Source organism: Panthera pardus, unplaced genomic scaffold (genome assembly GCF_024362965.1).
Source record: "Panthera pardus isolate Hobbes unplaced genomic scaffold, ASM2436296v1 HiC_scaffold_8, whole genome shotgun sequence".
In the NCBI taxonomy this organism is placed as follows: domain Eukaryota; kingdom Metazoa; phylum Chordata; class Mammalia; order Carnivora; family Felidae; genus Panthera; species Panthera pardus.
This window is the reverse complement of record NW_026527013.1, coordinates 129,784,007-129,805,381: the sequence shown is the minus strand read 5'-3', so window position 1 is coordinate 129,805,381 and position 21,375 is coordinate 129,784,007. Positions and strand designations below refer to the sequence as shown.

General features: G+C 35.9%; 1 protein-coding gene across 10 annotated transcripts in view; it reads left to right on the top strand.

The window, feature by feature from the left end:
- Positions 1–21,375, top strand: part of IMMP2L (inner mitochondrial membrane peptidase subunit 2) — an 882,864-nt gene that overhangs the window by 65,435 nt on the left and 796,054 nt on the right. For all 10 annotated transcript variants that reach the window (XM_019418102.2, XM_053898369.1, XM_019418100.2 and 7 more), the window contains one exon: positions 5,572–5,675. In XM_019418102.2, coding sequence (XP_019273647.1) covers positions 5,572–5,675 — 104 coding nt within the window. The remainder of the gene's footprint in view (positions 1–5,571; positions 5,676–21,375) is intronic.

Sequence of the window (21,375 nt, the reverse complement as noted above, 5' to 3'; positions counted from 1 at the left end):
ATCAGTGTTTTTCCCCTTACTACTGGAAATCTCTTTGACTCCTAGCAGGAACATCTAACACAGTTACACGTTTTGGAATTGAGGTGGAAACTCCTAAATTAAATATTCTCTGAGGTTTCTTACTTCAAAAACTTTATTATTTTAAGTTGGTTATAATTTTGATGTAGTCTCAAGGAATCTAGGATTTAAGGTATTAGCAGCACGACAAGAAAATATAGACTCTGGTTACATCAGTTTCTGAAAGTTTATGACTTTTAATTTAGATTTCATGTGTATAACTTCTTTGATTTGAAAAGATTACTTGCTCTGTCTGAAGCATAAACTGCCATTCCCACAAGGGAATGTGAGATGTACAATTTCTAAGTAATAACATGACTTACTAATTTTTCTGAAACAGCATTATCCAGATGAGATTTTCTTCATTTTCATAAAAATTTTTCATTTTGAAGTTAGTGCATTATTTTTCTTCTCAAAAGTTGTTTTAGAAAACTCAGGAACTAAAGTGTTTTTTTTTTTTTCTTTTTAATAAATTTTTAAATTGAAGTACAAAGAGCTATGGTTGTTATAGTGCTGTACTGTAGAACAGTTTCTCAACTTAAGAAATTTTTTCTTTATGGTAAGTGGTTATTCATATTCATAAATGAACAGTAAAGAAAAAAAATTATTCTATTGTGAAAATTTTATTCTGTTTTATTCTGTTTCACATAATGAATATTATGTTAGCATTATTTCACTATGGATAATAATAAAACCCTGTTCAACTTTATTCTTAATGCTTAAATTGCCTAACTTGATGAGACACCGAAGATTTCTTACCATACTTATCTAGAATATGTTTTCATTGAAAGAAATGTATACGTTGTTTAGATAATCTACATTGCTTAGGAGCCATCTTATTTAAATACGCTTCAAAAATTTTTCAATCTTTTAAACTTTAAGATATAGAAATACTATTTTCCAGCCCTTTTTCTGGGCGTACAAACATGGGTGAGACACGATTTCTGCAATTGGAAAGCTTACAGTTGAGTGAAAGAGTCATATGTGTAGGCAGATACCTATAACCAGGTTTTAAGAACTATCATTGAAGTTAACCTAAATAGTTAAGGGAGCACAGATGGGGGATGATTAAATTTAACCTTGTAGAGGAGAGGAAAGATAAAAGAAAATTCTGTTGTTTCCTTTATAAAATCAGGCAAGGTCTTCTAGGTGTCGACTGATGATTCTAATATTTTACTATTTGAAATTAGACATGCTTCCTTCTGGGATTTTTTTCCCCTACGTAGATTTTTTGTTTACAACTCATTACCTTTTGGTTCTAACAACCGGAGTTAGAAAAGCTGGTTGATGACTGATTCTGTAAGGGAAAGATGATTCCTGGTGTCAAGATTTGCGTCTATGGGGATTCTTCTGTCCTTGGCCTTGGAGCACCAGGATGTAAATTTCCTAATTGCTACAAGGAAACTTCAGGTTTTTTTTTTGTTTTTTTTTTTTTTAAGACTTCACAGAGAAAAGTCACCATCCAAGCAGTCCTTTGAGAGATAAGTAGAATTTTCCAAGTAGGGAAAAGGTTTTCTGGGCAGAGGGACAGTCAGATGATGGGAGACCCAAAGGGAGAGTACGAAATTGAGGTTGACTCAGGAGTATTTTAGTCTGGGGAGCAAGGTGAATGGTGATACTGTTAACTTAGGAGGGGGATGCAGAAGTATAATTGGGAGCTGGAGTCGAAATCATCTCTCTTCTGGGCATGTTAATTTGGGAAATTTTTAGGAATTTAATTAATTGATTTTTTAAAATTCTTTCTGCTGAAAATTATTAATCACCTTATGTGCCTGGGTGTTAAGAACACAGACATAAGAAACAACATATTCTCAAAAGGCTTATAGACTCTTGGGAAGACAGACAAGACAATAATTACAATGCACATTTAAATATGCTGTGATAGAAATGATCACAGGTTGTGATGAAAAACTTGAGAGTTTTGCTCACCTAATGGAGACTGAAGATGGAAATGGGGAGAAGGAGAGATCAGGGTTATTAGGAAAGAATTGCTGTGACCTTGCCTCATGAGACTCAAATATTGTTTTGTTGTATGAGTTAACCAGATGGCACAAGGTGGGAAAAGGGGACAACATTGCAGGCAGAAATATTTTCTTATATGATGCCTTGAAAGTGTCAGTGGATAACCTGCTTGTGGTTTAATTTAACCCATAGGAACTCTGCAGGTGGGGATTGAATGGGTCCTGCAGATCATGTGTTTCTTGATTTTGATCTTGAAGCCAGTCATGTTGGTAGTGTTGGGAAGTTAGTGAAGGATTTAAAGTAGGAGAATGACTTGATCAGATGAGATGCCCAGCAACCACATAGAGCTATGTGCTAGAATCTCAGAAAAGTAGTTGGTGTAGGAGTATAAATCTAACTGGGGGTTACAATAGTGATAAAATGTGCTTCCTGCTTAGTTGTAGAGTCAGGTAAACAAAAATTACATTACAATATGTAAGTGTTGTAGTGTGAAGTGCTATGAATTGAGTATAGAGGAGGAAGTGATTTAGGACTACGCATGTAGGAGTCATTGGTATATGGATGGTATTCGCAACTGAGAATATTGATCAGATTTTGTCAGAGAAAAAAATTAAAAGCAGGAATGAGTGAGCTAAAGGTAGAATTCTGGAAAAATGCAAACTTCATGGCATAATGGTTGAAGAATAATTGTCTAAAGCTATTAGTTTTGTGCTGTGGATTGCAATTTATTAGTAGGTTATAAAATCAACATAGTGGATGTGAACTTAATATGGTTGGTTATAGATAGAATTTTAAAAACAGATTAGGAGAGAATAAAAAATATCAGGGTGTATGTAGTAAAGGTAATTATTGTTTTGTGAAGTTTTGTTCAGAATTATGTATTTGTTCATGTGTGTAAATGTTTCTCATTATGAACGGTGGTCACAAACTTTTGAAAAACACCAACAAAAGGGAATGAGGAAGAGCAGTCAGAAATTACTAAATCACTTTTGTTCTTCACTAATCTGATGGCGAAAAAAAGAAACAAACTCAATGAAAATGCAATGGGAAGGAGATTTTCTCTTTGTGGTTCAGATGGTGTCCCCCTAGGCCACATTTATTACACCATGTGGTATAGGAGGAAAAATACAAAGAAATAAGGGAAAGGGACTTGCAAGATACTGAACTCAAAGACAGAGAATATGAATGAGAGAGATTGAACCCTTATGGAAGATGAATTTTTTTAAGTTTACTTATTTGTCTTGAGAGAGAGTGAGTGTGCATGCATGAGCTGGGCGGGGGGGGGGGGGGTGAGAGAGAGAGAGAGAGAGAATCCCAAACAGTCTCTGTGCTGATAGCAGGACTTGGTCTCACAAACCATGAGATCATGACCTGAGCCGAAATCAAGAGCCGGGAGGTCAACTTACTGAGCCACCCAGGCACCCCAGAAAGGCGAATTTTTAATCTAACCCTACTGTGTGATGGCAAAAGCATTCCCTAGCACATGACCCCAAAAGCCCCCAGGATTCATCCTACTACATCAGCTCTGTTCCTTATTATGGGTGGAACCAGAGGAGGAACCTGGGAAAGGATTCAAAACTACCTTTCATTAAAATTGTGATGTAGTATTACCAATAATAGGGATTACTGAGAGCTTGACTATGGGTTAAGAATTGTTCTATAAACTTTAAGTGAATGATTTCACCAAGTCAGTTAAAACTTGTAAAGCTCTTAGAACAGTGCCTTGCACTCAGTATGTCTGGCTCTTATTAATAGAACAGTGCACATGGTAAGCACTCGTGACTACTGGCTATTCTTGTGTACTATTATTGATTAGGTAAGGTACTAACTATCATCACTTTACCACTAAGGAAATCAAAGCATAATAAAGTTAAGTAAGTTGCTCAAGATCATTTAGCTCAAAAGAAATGGAATCATTAAGGAATGAAGTGAAGTAAATGACTGAGGTGAAAGTGAAAGACTGATTAGTGTAGATACATGGTGAGTTATAGGATAATTGGTGCCTGAAGTATGATGAAGGGAGAGGGAAGAGAAAAGATGGGCCATAAATGAAAGATATTGTGAAGGAAAATAAAAAAAAAAACCTCCTTAGCTTGGTGACTGGTTAAATATGAAGTAAAAAGATAACTAAGATTTTAAGCTGGTTGACTGGGAAAAGGTAAATAAGATGTAAGAAAATAAGGAAGAAAACCTTTTTTGGTAAGAAATCATGACAAAGTCCATTTAATCATGTTGAATTTTACGTAAGATCGTTAAATGAAATGAGTAGCCGGAATTCAAAACTAAAGATAGAGATATTTAGGCATTATCACATAAAGGAGTTGGTAGAAGCTGTGGGAGTGTTTGAGATCTTCAAAAATAACCAATATATTTTGGCCACAAAAAAAACCCTGGGTAGTCCAAAATAAGATCATGATAATTGTCCCCACACAAAACTTCTGTAGCTTTGCCCACATCTGCTTTGTAGAAATCTTCAAGTAATTTCAGGGATCTCTGAAAAAGAGTATATCACTACTGCTCCGGCGGCTGGCTGTGGTCTGGCATCCACGGCCTTCCTGGCTCCTGCCGTGGCTGCTGTGGCTCTGTCTCCTCTTGCTGCCACTGTCAGTGAAGGTGGAGAGGCTCGGCTGTGGTTTGTTTGGCCCTTTCCCACAACCGCAGAAACTGCAGTTTCCCCTCATGGCGTTCTCAGAGACCCTGGAGAGTCCATGGTGAGAAAGCTCTCCTAGCTTTTCTTTTTCTTTTCTCATTTTCACTCTTCCCACCTCAGGTTTCAGACTTGTTATCCACTGGCTGTTTCAGCACCCCTGTCCAAGTGACAGGCCTGCTGGCTTCATGGTTCTTCAATCAAATTTTTATGCCTAGACAGTTCCTGACCTTGAGATGAATTCCTCACAGAATGTGTCTCAATTTTTTTCCCTGTCGATCCTGAGGCACATCTAGAATCATCTGAATCCTAGAATGAAGGTCATTTATCAGGTTTAAACTGGGACCACAACCCTTACTCCCTCTTCTCTCTAGAAAAGAGAGGTCAGAGTGGGAAATTCCCATATGTACCATGATTGTTCCATCCCCTGTTTCTTCTGCTCCCTTCTTTTCTTCATGTGGGTGTTTTCCTGGTTGATTGGAGATAATTTCTGCTTTTCCGCAAATGAACAGTGATGTGCACTACTGTGGAATTAGATCCCATCTGAATATTCCATTGGGAGGTTTGATTCACTTCTTCGTCATTTTTTTTTTTAATCCTTCTTAAAGCTTTTCAAACCTCTTTGCTGGAGCTTAGTAAAGATTTGAATATCTAGCACATTTTCCTTTCAAATAAGTATTGGTAATGTATTTCCTCCCCCTCCCCCCACCCCAGGTTCACCTGTGAAGAATACCGATGAGTCTTTTTGAAAACTCATCATTGGCAGTTACTTTAGAACAGCAATTTATTGAAAGCTACTATATTAGAAATGTTTTATTGCACTGCACTAGAGCTATGAAGTGCAAGGAACCATGAAGATTGAAAAATACAAATGATAGATGTGTCTCTTTCTCCTTATTTTTTAGCCTTCTTTGAATCCTGGGGGGAGCCAATCATCTGATGTAGTGCTTTTGAACCACTGGAAAGTGAGGAATTTTGAAGTACAACGTGGTGACATTGTGTCATTGGTGTAAGTAAATCAGAAACATTCTTTATTTTTATATAAAATTATTTATAATTGTCTAATTTAACTGGTAATTTGCCGTGACTATCTTTGCCAATTATTAAATTAATAGGTACATTTTAACTATATATTTTTAAAAATCATTTTTGAAATGTAACAATGTTGTAAACAAGGATTTTTCTTTTATATCTAAAATATATCAGTTGATTGAGATATGTGAATTTGGTAAAATGTTTTTAATGAAATGTGGATCAGAAATTATATTGATGGTCCAGAGTGCTTGTATTTGGTGTTGGTTTGGATTATTTTGAAATTTTGCATCTTGGAAGCAACTCTTTTATTACTTTCATTTTTATTAGTTTGTGTAGGTACACAATATTTCTAGAAGATGATAATTGTGACATGAAATTCAGTGACATTTTTATGTATTAGTAATTGAATGGAAATAAGGCAGTTTGGAGGCTTTTGTCTGGGACCAAAAGGTGGCACTGTTTCTCTGCTAAAGTACTATGACTGGTCAGGAACAAAAATTTCATTCCAATCTTAATGTAGAAAAAGAATGTCAAAGTGTGTATAACTGACGCAGTGATATAATATATAGTCCCAGTACATGCTTGGATGGTTTAGATTTGAGATTTGTTTGTTTGTTTTAGAAGTAAATTCATACTGAGAAGACTGTAACAGAACTTGCCTGATTTCTTCTGGTTTCAGCTACTTATAAAAATGTTTTAATATGACTCCCTGTTATGGTAGTTAGTGCATTGGGGTAGCAATTAATGTAGCAGTTACTATCATTTGTTTTAATGATAGTAATATCCTGGCATTTGGAGAAGACTTCCATTTATATTTCTAGTTCTTGAATTGGAAAGATTGTTTTTTGTTGGATGAGAATTTATAATTGTGTGGTAAAAGCAAAACATGATCTACTTGTTCATACTTCACCTTTGGCTAATGGTTTGTGGAAATAGATGTTTCATAAATGTGTCTCCTTCGAGCCTGTTTCATCAGGATTCATTTTAAAGCACATTAACTAAATCTGGTTAGTAATTAATAAAATAAATACATTCAAGCAGAGTTTTGTATGGCATACATCCAAGGATGGGGATTAAATGCTTCTCATGTTCTTGAGAGCTTTCTTTAATATTAACCTATGCTTTTTATTTTGTCATTCAGAGTACTTTTTTTGCAACCTCCTTAACAACCTTTTCCATGCTGGGTTAGCCTGTTGTGTGCTCATTATTCTTTTGCCTTTGGTTTGACAAGGTTACATTCTCACTTAGTCGGTGATGGAGAGGATACCCACCCAAGTGAAAGAGGTCACACTATAAGCAGACAGTTGTGCAGGTTTTTTTTTTTTTTTTTTTTTCCGTGAGAAACATGCTGACTATCCCTAAGCAAGTAAATTTGAATAGGTAATTGGAAAAAAAAGGGCTCCTTGAAATTCAGGGTTTCATGGGTCCATAAAAGTACACTAGCATATTGTGGACTATGTGAAAAAGAGAGCAGTATTCTCTTATATAAATATTAAACTAATTGATATTTATTATATAAATTAGTTTGAAAATAGTACATTCGAATTGGGGTTGACATAATAAATTATAACTACTTTGGCTGAACTATATTTTTAATGAGTTAATTATGTGCTATATCTCTATTATGTACAAATAACGCAAATTTTCTTTCATAATGCTTATTGCTAGCAGGAGCCATTTACATAAAAGAATGCTTAGTGATTGGTATTAATTATTTAACAACAAATAATCATTAAGCAATGATTGTTATTTTTTCGTGAGAAAGAAACAAAAAGTCTTTTGCTAAATTCTTTTTAGCATGATGTGATACTATATAAAAGACATTATTTAAAATCTGCTTTTAGTTTTATGAGCAAAAATGCTTTCTAAATGTCCTTATATTTGTATGCATTTTATAGACTGCTTCATTTGCAAAGATTGATGTTGGTTTGATTTATGTTCATTAATATATATTTAATTCATGTCAACAGTGGATATTTGCTTTTCTTACAAAATGTACCAGTCTGATTTTAACTTAGATGTTAATTATCATTACTGTATCAGAACACTCTATCTATTTGAAAAATATGTGACTCATAAGAAATGGGTGACTAAATTTGAATTAGGGCTAAATTTAAAATGTAGTTTGTCATTTTGTTTACAGATTGATATAACAAATTTCATTGATATACAAATAATCTTTGGAAACAAGGTAGTATGATAATTTATATTCTAAAAAATCCCGGGACAGCATTTTATACATTCAGTGGGTGTGGAAATATGGCATTTTTATTATAATATTATATATGTATTTCTGGAAAACTGCAGTATGCAATTTCATAAAGTAGTAGGGCTTAGGCAGCTTTGTAACTAGAGCACTAATGAAAACAATAACAATTCAGTAAAAGTGCTAGTGTCGTTTAAAATACATGACATTTTTAATAAGTTAACATTGCAGTAGATGTAGGATTTATTTAAAACCAAATGGCTGAAGATGCCTTGATGGAAGGCTGTGTAAGAAAGGGTTGAGCTTGTCTACGTACTCAAGGGCAGAGGGACATTTTCATCAGAAGTTACAACTAGAGAAAAGATTGCAAGCTTTGTACAAAATGTACTGATACCAGAGATGTATCCTCTGCTCATTGTTCACTGTTATTTTACTTACTTACCTACTTACTGACTGACTAGTCGACTTTCTTTTTCTTTCTTTCTTTCCTTCCTTCCTTCCTTCCTTCCTTCCTTCCTTCCTTCCTTCCTTCCTTCCTTCCTTCCTTCCTTCTATTTTTTGAACAATGATTAGGGTTAACCTTGCAATAAGCAGTTCTACGAGAAGAACTGAATGTGTAATTCCTGGCTTACTGCCGTTAGTATACTTAGCCTTCAGTTGCTATTAGCGAGGCAATGCACTAATGATAAACCAGTGCAGCTTCTGCTTTATACTGAAACCCATTCTTCATATTGCCTATGAGCTAATTCATGTTAGAGAAACACATACTGTAGCAGAACAGACTTTTCTGTTGCCGGGGGTTTTGTTCAGAGCTCACTGACCAAGGCTGTTCCCTAAAGCATGGAAGATCTGAGGGGTACATATTAGAATATGCTTCTCTGCATCTCTTATCTTTTCCTGTCACTTTCTTTATGTGAAAAGTAGGTCTCAGTGGAGCTAATGTTTAAGCATGTTATTCAGTAATGTTAAATCAAAAGGTATATTTATTTAATAACATTATTCGTCACATAAAATATTATTTCCTGTCATCAAGTCCTGGGTATTACTGAGTGTATGTAGGTGACATCATACTCTCTTAGTGGATTTGCAAACTAATAGTGGTGATTAAGGTGGATTTTCTATACCTTGGAATTGACTTTTCATTAACCTGTGTGATGGCCTTACTCAATAGGCTTAACATAAGTAGCGTATTTACAGTGATATATCAATTAACAAATGCATCAGGACAGAAGTTCCTTCTTGATAAAGTTTCAAATAACCACATTTAAAAGTCTTTTAACTTTTTATTTTGAAATGATATTAGACTTCAAGAAAGATTGTAAAAGTAGTATAGGGAGTTCCCATATAACTTTATTATTTTTTTCAGCTTTATTGATGGTGTAATTGACAAATAAAATTGTGGTATTTAAGTGTACAATGGGATGATTTGATATATGTATACATTGTGATAGGATTCCCCCCCACTGAATTAATTAACATATCCATTACCTTACATATTTACTGTGTGTGTGTGTGTGTGTGTGTGTGTGTGTGAATCTTGAAGTTCTACTTTCTAAGCAAATTTCAGTTATACAGTATGTTCAGTTATATAGTTATACAGTATGTGTAGTATGTCACCGTGTTATCCATTAGATCCTCAGACTATTCATCTTATCCTCCCTTAAATTGACATTGTACACTACCATGGTACAATTATTGAGATGAGGAGTTGACCTTGACATAGTACTATTAACTAATTGCGGACCTTATGTGAGTTTCACCAGTTTTCCCACTAATGTCCTTTTTCTACACCAAGATCCTATGCAGGATCCCATATTTCATTTTTATTTTTTATGTCTCTCTAGTCTCCTCGATCTGTGATAGTCCGTCCTTCCTTCCTTCCTTCCTTCCTCTCTTTCTTTCTTTCTTTCTTTCTTTCTTTCTTTCTTTCTTTCTTTCTTTCTTTCAGCTTGACACATTTGAAGGGTCCTTGCCAGTTATTTTATTGGAAAATCCTTACCATTAGAAATGTTGGGGTCAATATATGTTCCACTGGAGAAGCATGCTGTTGATGGCAGTTGCTGGGGAAGCTCTGGCAGTGGTAAGAGCTGGAGAGGTGGATTAGACAGGTCAGAGAAGGAAACTTTCAGGCATATAAGTCAATTTGGTTCCTTAGGACCACATACTTGGGTCATGACTAAGAGACTCTATGGCTTCTGAAAGTCCACACAGTCACATTTACTGCTGCTGGGAAGCCAGGAGGAAGAGTCATGAAGGTGGGGAGAGGCTAAATTTATAGTAGAGATAGAAGAGAAGGAACTAAGGCTAGATCATGGATGGTATTACATTGAACCCATGTTCAGTTCTAGAGTAGAAGGTTAGGGTGGGGAAATTCTCATTTCATGAGTACCTCTATATATCAGGCATTGTGCTAAGTACTTTGTGTATGCCATTTTTACTTAATTTTCCTAACAATATCTGGAGATAGTTATTTTTAATACAATGAAAATGAGGTTTAGCAAGTAAATAGCAGAGCCAGAATGCAAATCTAAGTCTCCTTGACTCTGAACCTGTCCTCTCCCATATAGCAGGCAAATGTGGCTATTGAGCAGCCAAAGTGGTTGCTGCCACTTGTTAAAATAGTAATATTTTAGATATCTTCAGCCAAATAAAATACATTATTCAAATTAACTTAACCTGTTTCTTTTTCTTTTTTTTAACATGACAAGTAGAAAATTCAAAATTACACATGTGACACACACACTCTGTTTCTGTTGGACAGACAACACTGTGTCTAAACCTTTTCCATCAACTATGCTACTTTCCTGGAGTGTGTCTAAGGTGAGCTAATGTGAGATCCTAAAGTCTGGGGTGGAAAAATACTAACTTAGTTGCTATGAAGCAAAGGCAGACTCCCAAATATAGCTAAACACTTTGTGTTGGTGAGAGTATTGGGGTGATAAGGTCCAAAGACAAAGAAAAAAAGACGTACAGATCTACGAGAGAGAAAAAACCTGTGTCCTGTATCCACAACAGGTTTTTTGTTTTTGGTTTTTTTTTTAAGTAGGTTCCAATCGTAGTGTGGGGCTTGAAGTCCCAACCCTAAGATCAAGAGCCACATACTCAACTGTCTCAGCCAGCTAGGCACCCCCACTACAGTTTTTAATATGTATTGACTTTATTGTTTTCCAGTCACTGGGCCATGAGTTCTGTATTCAATTTTATTGAGTTCTTATTTTAACCACCCTCTACAAGTAGGTACTGCTGTTATTCCTATTTTATATATGAGAACAGTGAGGTATAGAGAGGTTAAGTAATTTGCTTAAGGACAAACAGTCATTGGAAGAGCAAAGTTTTAAAGTGCCTTTTATCAAATCCTATGTTCTTAACCTTCCAACTATAAAGCTTCCATATATTGTGGTTGTGGTTTGGTTGAGGACACTACTTATTCTCAGCAAAGAAGCCAATCAGGCCCTAATATCTCTACATCTATCATTTATCCCCATTTCTGTAATGAAATTTATGATATAGTTATTCATGAAAGGTAGTCTCTTCATTAATAGAAATAAGACATTATTATAAACATATAGTGTACATACAATTTCCACAGCTGTTTTGTGACATGCTAAACTAATTGCCACTTTCTGACAGATGGCCACTATGATGGTGACAGCTCTAGCAGTGAATGTTAGCAAAGAGTTATGAAGATTTCAGCCAGGGAAATAGATGAAATAGAATAGAGCCTTTGAAAAAAAAATGAAAGGTGCTAGTTCCTTTGTGTCGTGAGTACTTGTAAATCTTTAAAGATCCCTTGATCCATGAAGGTAAATTAATTGGAATCTGCTAAAAAACCAAATTCAGGTTTTGAAGAAATGCTTAGAGCAATGATAATACTGTATAATGACCCATAATTGTATTAAAAGCCAGTTATCTGTTGAGCTGGAAGAATATAATTGTGGATGCTTATCTATTAAATCTGTGCTCACTTTTAATCTTTGTTTATAGCCAAATATTTTTCTGAGTTTGTACGTAATATTGTATGTTTCAGGAACACAAATTTAAAAAGACCACAACTTTTATTTTTATTTATTTATTAAAAATTTTTTTAATGTGTATTTATTTTTGAGAGAAAGAGACAGAGACAAGCGAGGTAGGGGGTAGGGCAGAGAGAGAGGGAGACACAGAATCCAAAGCAGGCTTCAGGCTCTGAGCTGTAAGCACAGAGCCCTATGTGGGGCTTGAACTTGTGAACTATGAGATTATGACTTGAGTCAAAGTCAGATGCTCAACCAACTGAGCCACCCAGGTGCCCCAAGACCATGACTTTTAAGGAAAGGTTCTATAAGGAGGATTGAATTTCTTTTCTCCTCCTCCTCCTCTTCCTCCTCCTCTTCCTCCTCCTCCTCCTCCTCCCCCTCCCCCTCCCCCTCCCCCTCCTCCTCCTCCTTCCTCCTCCTCCTCCTCCTCCTTCCTCCTCCTCCTCCTCCTCCTCCTCCTCCTCTCCTCCTCCTCCTCCTCCTCCTCCTCCTCTTCTTCTTCTTCTTCTTCTTCTTCTTCTTCTTCTTCTTCTTCTTCTTCTCCCTTTCCTCCTCCTCCTCCTCCTCCTCCTCCTCCTCCTTCTTCTCCTCTTCCTCCTTCTTCTTTCTCCTTCTTCTTCTTTCTTCTAATTAATTGACTGTAAAAATGGTGGAGAGTGAAATCCAGGTTGTAATTTATTTTGATGAGAAATTTACTTTTTCGCACTTTCAGTTACCCATAGTAGTTTGCATTCATTACTAAGTATATTTGCAGATGATACTTTAAAAAATGAGACAGTGTAAGTATTATTGCTATTATTTGATATAGATTAAACTGATTTTGTAACTGCTACTCATAGGCAAACAAAAAGTTGATACCTTCAAGGTAGTCCTTAGTATCACTTTGCTTTCTTGAGTAGGATAAACTGCCTACACACTTGTTATACATTTAATTGTGCAATAAAACATTTTCTTTAGTTCTGAGACAAATTATAGCTTAGAAATGTTCATAAATTTCAGTTTTGAGTTATTGAGATTTTATGGTAATGTAACTATAGAATATATCCATAGCTTCTGCTTGGCCCATTTCATAAATCTTATATCCTTTGAGAGATGACTAGAAATTGTCAAAGAACAAAGTTATGCAAGCAACATTCTATGAAATAGTAGGCATTTATGTTTGTAACTGTCTTTATTTTTACTGTGAAAAAATCTAGTATCTGAGAACACTATGACTTTTATTAAAAAAAAAAAGTTCAGGACAGCATTTATAAAGAAGGAGCTCCCAAATACATGTTATATGTTATATGTAAGGAGTTAGATTGAACTGTTAAGGAGAAGCATTTTGAATATAAGTTTAAATAATAATTCTAGCAGAAAAATAATTAGAATTTTGGAGAAGCAGACAATTTAGGTTTCAAGCAGTGCATGTAACTCAGAAAAATAAACTGTTACATAGGTAGGGTTAACCTGTTTTAAATACTTCTGGAACCAATAAGATACAGATACACGTATAAAGACAGGCCATTAAGATCAATCAATATCTGATTTCCATTTTCATCTGTGATAGATTAGTTCATTTCAAACTAAGGCCCTTACTGAGAAGCATCAGAAAGCTGTATTAAAAAAAAAATCGACATGCTTTATAGCTCTATCAAAGGGCAAAGATCCAGTGAAGAGAAACACATGGAGGTGCACCCTGTATTCAGTGCCACTTTTGACCTTGGGTTGTCATTTTGTAAGCACACCATGGACCATGAGACTGAGAAGCCTAAGAGTGGCAGCCAAGATGGTGAGATGCACAGAATCTTTGACGGTTTTACATTGCTAAGGAGTCAAACCAGAGTTTGAGGAGGAGGAGTCAGGACCCCAGTAAAATTCCATACTTTTACCTGGAACCCTTGAAGGGTACATCCTGGGAGGGAGAACTAGAAATAACCATAACTTACAAAAATTGAGATGTAGCCTCTGAAACTCAATCCTTATTTTAATGTGGCCTGCCTTTACTTTAACTGTGTGTCTTTGCCAGAAGGAAGAGACATCATGCAGAGTCTCTACAAGTTTTTGTACCCAACAGTTGGCATTTCATAAAAAAATCACCGTGGATATCAGAAGATAAAAGAAGATAAAAACAAAATGAAACAATAAACAGTAGAAACAATCTTGTACTGATCTAGCTGTTGGATTGATCAGATATGGGCCAGAAAATAATTATAATCAATATATTAAAAATTGATGAAAAGATGAAAAATTCCATCAGAGAATCAAAATCTATAAAAAAATTAAAAAGGAATTCTAGAAATGCAAACTAATATAATTGAAGACAAGAACTCAATTGATGAGTTTGACGGCAAATTAGATATAACTATGGAGAGGATTTGTGACCAGGGTGAAAGGTCACTTAGAAAGTATCTAGACTTGAGTACAGAGGAATAGAAGATTGTGACATACAGTGAATTGTACAAGAAGTAGGTATAGCACATAGTGCAAAAGGCTGACTTCCATCTGATTGGAGTAGCAGAAGAGGAGGAGTTAGAATGGGGTGGGGGAAGCACTATGTGAATAAAGACAAAGTATTCTCCAGAACTTATGAAAGATATGAAGGTACAGAATCAATGAAGTTCAGACCTTCAGTTGACCTTAAAAAAACACATTTAGGGCACATGGTGGCCAAACCACTGAAATCCAAAGAAAAAGAAAAAAATCTTGAAAAGGGGTGGGGGGAAGACATATTCAAAGAATGGAAAATATAGCTAGCTTCTTAACCAATGGGAGATAGGAGATAACTGAATGATATCTATAAAGTTCTAAAGGAAAAAAAAGTTCCAGCCTAGAATTTTATACCTATTGGAATTATTTTTCAAAAATGACGGAGAAATAAACTCCTTTTCAGACAATAACCCCCTAGCACATGCTTCATTGTCCTATCAGACTTCACTTCTTTAAAAAAAATTTTTTTAATGTTTATTTTTGAGAGAGAGAGAGAGAGACCGACCCTGAGTGGGGGAGGGGCAGAGAAAGAGGGAGACACAGAATCTGAAGGAGGGTACAGGCTCTGAGCTATCAGCACAGAGCCCCATGTGGGGTTTGAACTCAGGAACTGTGAGATACATGACCTACACCAAAGTCGGATGCTTAGCCAACTAAGCCACCCAGGCACCACTGGACTTCACTTCTAAAACAAATTCAAGGTAATAAGACTTTTAAGATGGCAGCTGCAGAGCATTAAGTGCCCAGTATTTGGTCTGAGCTCACTCATGTGTGACTGTGCTTGTCATATCCTTATGAAGCTGGCCCAGTGCTTCCTACAGGGGTCCACATTAGACATAAGCAGGGCTGATCTGAGCCATTACTGTAAACAGTAATGTTCGGGGTAAAAAGTTACATTCTTGTTAAAGTTTGAACAATATGGATCTGTTAAAAAACCAGTCATGGGGCACCCGGGTGGCTCAGTCGGTTAAGCGTCCGACTTCAGCTCAGGTCACGATCTCGCGGTCCGTGAGTTTGAGCCCCGCGTTGGGCTCTGGGCTGATGGCTCAGACCCTGGAGCCTGCTTCCGATTCTATGTCTCCCTCTCTCTCTGCCCCTCCCCGGTTCATGCTCTGTCTCTCTCTGTCTCAAAAATAAATAAACGTTAAAAAAAATTAAAAAAAAAAAGTCACATTTCCTCAAGTTTACATTAATAAAATAGGTGCTAAGTATAATAGGCAGTGAATCTCAGTGGTCTCTGAGAAGATTCTATACCCTAATCCCCAGTACAGTGAATATGATGAGATATCATGACCATGAGTATGTGACCTTGCATTGCCAAAAGGGACTTTGTAGATGTAATTAAGGTTGACCTTTGGTTGACCTTAAAATAATGAGGTTGTCCTGCATCATCCAGGTGGGCCCAGTTTAATCACATGAGTTTTTTTTTTTTTAATCTTTATTTTTGAGAGAGAGAAAAAAAGTGCGAGTGGAGGAGGAATAGAGAGAGAGAGGGAGACACAGAATCCGGAGTAGGCTCCGGGCTCTGAGCTGTCAGCACAGAGCCCTACTTGGGGGCTCTAACTCAGAAACTATGAATTCATGACCTGAGCCAAAGTCAGATGCTTAACCAGCTGAGCCACTCAGGTGCCCCTCACGTGAGTTTTTAAAAGCAGAGGCCGAAGTGAGGGAGATGTAGTAGAAGAAGTCAGAGCCAAACACGAGAAGGCTCTGAAGCAGTGTTGCTGGCTTTGAAGATTTAGAGGCCATGAGCAGGGGAAAGCTTGCTGCCTGCAAGAGCTAAGAATAACCTCTGGCCAGAGGCCAGCAAAGGAATCAGGACCTCAGTCCTATAACCATACATAATTGAATTTTTCCACCAACCTTTTAAGCCTGGAAATAGATTCTCTCCCATTCTCCAGATAAGGGCCCAGAGCAGCTAACACCTTGATTTTGGTCTTCTGAGACCCTAAGCAGAGTACCCAGCCAAACCTGCCATACTTCTGTCCTAGAGAATGGGGAGTTAATGAATGGGTGCTGTTTCAAACCCCTCAGTTTGCTTAAAATTGTTATAGTGCTAGTAGAAAATTGTGGTAAGCAATTAAAAGTTACAAACAGTTCTATTACTACCCTAAAATGTATAAGGAAATGAACTTTTACAAAAGATTATTAAGCATTTGCAAACACTGATTTTATTTAGGTACTTGACTGATTAAAAGTTATTTTCTTTTACATAAAATAACTGTCAGCCTCTATCTGCCAGTTTCTTGGTACAAAATATAGGACAAAGCTTCAGGAGATCTTGCCTCTCCTTTCAGCTGTATTACCTGTTAACTGGCTGAGTGACCTCAGACCAGTTATCTTAATTACTCTTTGGGTCAGTTGTAACATCTACATAATAAGAGGTATAGACTGGTTGGTCTCCAAGGTTCTCTTCCATTTAAGATTGTATGCCAATAATTTTAGGGAGCAGGATATAAGAATCAATGACTCAGAATATCACAAAAATGCATACTTTTGCATACTTTTTAAGCTGGAGTCAAAACCGATTTGAAATTTTTGAAAGAAGCCATGTTGGCACATTAAACAAAAGTTTTACAATGGATAAGGAGACTTTGAACACCAAGGCTCTTTTGGTCAAAGGCATCAAATGAATTTGTGTTTATTAAGGTTATGTATTTAGTGGAAATTATTGAAATTGGAGAAATTAAAAGTTGGCATGTGAGTGTTTTACAGGGGGTGAGAGCAAAATCCTTTCCTGTTTGCTTAAAATCGTTCAAAATAAGAACCCTGTAGAAATCTTACATTTCTTTACTCCTTATAATTTATGCTGGGAGCTGTGTTACTAGGACTCTAATACTTAATCTTGTTCTTTAAGATGTGCTTCCTACCAGTTAACACTCTGTCCACTTGTTCTTATAAAAAACGTGAGAGTCCAATATTCTTTTTCATAGGTTAGATCCAGGAAATGTGAAAGAAGTATCAAAACTTAAACATAACCTTATTCGATCCAAGGTCGGTAGTTACCGTCTCATTTTTCTTTACCTTTTATTAAAAAAAAGGCACTGTTTTTGGTGAGTGAAGTTGGAGGTTGCTGGGAAATGTGGCTGTGGCTGATAAGAAAGAGAAAGAGCTTAAAGCAACAGCCACCAAACTTTATCTGTGCTTTAGAGCTCAGGAAAACGTTGCTGTCCAAGAAGGGAATGGGAATCTTTTCTTTTTCTTTTCTTTTTTTTTTTTTTGGAAACTATTTCCACCAATGAGAAGCCTCAATGACTCATATTATGAAAGATTACTCCTTGCATAATCTAGTGACAGGTTTACTCACATTCAGAGGTCAGGTTAATATTTACTGAAGGCACCACAAATATAAGTTTCACTTTATTAAAAATTGTATGGATGTTGAAATTGCTGACAGAGAAGCTGGCTCAGTTTGATATGGCTATGGATATGATAATTATAATACGGCATTTTGTGCTTTCAGAGGTCATAAGTTATATTGCAAAGATTTGTGTATTTGGACTGCTGAAAAGTTACTGTAGAGTACTACAACTAAACAGTAGGAAACATTTCAGTGTGAGTAGTACATCTCCTGTAAATTTCATTATAGAATTAAAGAAGAATCATTAAAATATTTTAGGTTTATTAAAAATTCATTATTCTAGTAGAGGTTCTTTAAAGTGCAATAAGAACTTGAAGAAATAATAGGGAAGTTTTGGTTACCGTGACAGTGTGTTAATTGAGTTGAAGGAAGGTAAAAAAAAATGTATTAACAGAATGGATCCAAATTTGCCAAAAAAAAAAAAAAAAAAAAAAAGAAAAAGAAAAAATATGTGTAATAAATCAAGAGGGGAAATCAGTTAATAAAGAAAGAGGCCAAATATCAGTGAAGGAGGGGGGTATATTTAATGATTCTAAATGCAAGGTTAAACTGCTTCAGTGAATTTCAGTTTAACAAAAAAAGAAGAAAAGCAATATGGATAATTAGGCAGTAATAAGATCATACTGGAAAAAAGAAATCAGAAAACTGCCTTAGGTGTTAGGGGAATATTGGCTAATGAACTTAACCTCCTGCAATTATCTTTGAATACTCATTTTTACTCTGGAAATGGAGGGAGTGATGTTTTTAGTTATCTTCAGAGTGGTATGATTTTTTTGTGCACATTTATTGTATGTAGATTTTTAAATGGTAACAAATAATGAAATGGAGAAAACTAATTTCCCATGGGAGGGATATCCTCTGTAATTCATTAAAATACTGTAATTTTAGCTATAATCTTTTTTTTGCTATTGATCAATTCTTTAAATTTGGATTCTACTGTACTCAACTGTTTGACAACAGAAACACGTTTAGAGGCTGTCAGCCTAATTGAACCATTCATAGAAATTCAGAACAGGAAATTATGATTCCTATAAGGGTTTCTCAGTTCAGGTTTTATTAAAAACATAAATGGGTAAAAATCCCAAATATTGTCTAAAGGCAGATTTTTCTTTTCTCAGATTAACCCAATTATCTATATGTAAATTATTAAAATTTTATAAAGATGTTGATAAAATATTGGCCATTTTTGTAGTTTGTATCTTGGGCCTCTGAATTGTTGGAAGATCTTGGTTATCATTTCTGGAATCAATATAAGGTCTAATTTTACATGACCTTTACTAATCATCAGATAGAATAGTAATGAAGATAATTAAGTTCTTAGATGATTCCAAATTTAAAGATGGTATGGGTATAGAATTTGGGTTAATCTCTGCTTCTATGATGCTATGTTGAGAAAAAGGTCATCTGAAATATACAGAAATATCTTTTATAATTATAGCCTTTTTTTGGTGACTGATAATCTTATAATTAGCTTGACTTTTCTTTTATTAGATATCATATCATATATAGTTCTGCATCATATATTAATGTGGACAACCAAAGAAAAAGTCTGCTTTTAAAAATACTGGCAGCTTCTCAACAGGCTATTAGCTCAAATAGGCAACAACCCAAGGGGCAATCATGATTGTCTACTCAGAAAAGATTTGGACCAGATATCAAGAGACCTGGGTTCTAGGCTCTCTCTGGCACTAAGGGATTGTGTGTCAATTAACTTGTCAATTAACTTCTGTGGACTGTTTTTTTGTTTCTGTTTTTTAAATAAAATGAAGGGGTTGCACTCAATAATTTCTAAGGTAGCCCTTAACTTGATAGTTGCTTTTTTCTGTGATTATTTTATTTTCTACATGTGTAGATTTAATTTATTTTATGATATGAGATGTATCATAGCATTTGCTGGGTACTTACATGGTATTTTATTATATTTAAAAATGTTGACAACTTACTCATTTGGCACATATTTTCTAAGTGATTACTCTGGGCATAGAACTAGCCACTGTGCTAGAACAGTAAAGAGATCAGAAGGCAAAGTACCTCCTTTCATGGGAATGGATGAATGGATGTATGGATGTATAAGACATTCATTGAATAACTGGAATACAAAATAGATATTTTTGAAGCTTGTCAAAATTGTAGCAGGTGGGCATATTAGAAGGGAAGCTTGATATTCTTTAAATCACCAGTTGTGCCCAGATCATACAGTGGCTTGACCTGGCTCCCAAGTCAGTTGTGTGCATTTCTTCCCAACACTGGATTTAGTGACTTGAAATCAGCTCCGGTATGAGTGTTTGTGTCATGAAAATTGGTGACCACTACAGACCAGGGCTTTAGAAGTGTTTTTTTGTTTTTTGTTTTTTTTTTTTAATTAAGTAATCTGGTTTAAGAGCATGCCATTGGTGGTAAATGTTGTCACGTGGCACAACAGAAATGGACACATAGTTTCTACCCTTGTGTATCACTGATCAACGCAGGGATGAGGCAAAGATATGTGGTGTGTGATGGGTTGATAGAGCCATGTGAAAAACCATTGATAGGATACTCACACTAATGAATCACTGAAGGAAGAGGAGTTGAAAGAAAAATAGGTGTGAATTTGAAACTGGATTTTGAAGATGGGGTGGTGCCTACGGGACCAGAGAAGCAGCAAGAGAGTTTTAGAGATGGCATGTATAAAAATTTTGAGGCAAGTGTGAACAGGTGTATGGAGGAAGTGGCGAACAGGTTTGTTGATATAGAACAAGGTGTTCTCATATGAGCATTACAATGTCGAGATCACATATTAGCCTGTGCCAGTGAAGCCCTCAACACGGCTGGGTTTTCCACCAGCAGTAAAGAATGGAAGGCTATCTTTGAATTTAGCAACCTTATCTTTCAGTGATGCCTTGAGAGTTAAGGGAATAAAAAATCCTTTCTACCAAATTATAGGCTTGATGTCAAATTGAAGGCCTAGAAAATATTACGTGTAGAATCCTGATATTTAGTCTACCACAGATACTTATAACATGTCTTCACCGTCAACTGTTAAGTCATTTACTCTTAATATAAAGTAGGTTGACATAAACACCAACACTGGGAGGCAGCCTTCCAGCACTGCAGAGCGGTAATCCTCCAGAACACCATGCTGCCTTATGCTTTACTAAAAATGGATAATGGTGAAACACTTAGTACTTACTATGTAGTAAGCTAAATGGCAAATACAAGGAAGGAAAACTGGAAAACTCTTCTCAGGATGTGCTGCAGCTCAGCTTTAAATGACACCTGGATCTGTACTTTCAGGAAATAACAGCAGCCAGTGGGCAGGCTGCCATATGGGAGTCCAGCTTGGAATACCTTTGAAATGGATGAGTATACTAACTCCCATCATTTGAAGAAGGGTCACAAACAACGAGGCAAAGAATTGAAAACCTGTAGATCAAAATAGAAAACTTGCTTTGAAATTCACAGTCATCCTGTGCATGCCTAACTCCATGCTAGGTTTGCATCAGTCTTTTATCTGTGTGATACATTGAGATAGCAGCAGATATTCAGGAAGTGGGAGCTGGAATTCTTTATTGCTCTCAATAACATTTTAGAACACCAATAGTGGTTTTATTTGTTAAAATAAATACAGGGTGGGCGTACAGAA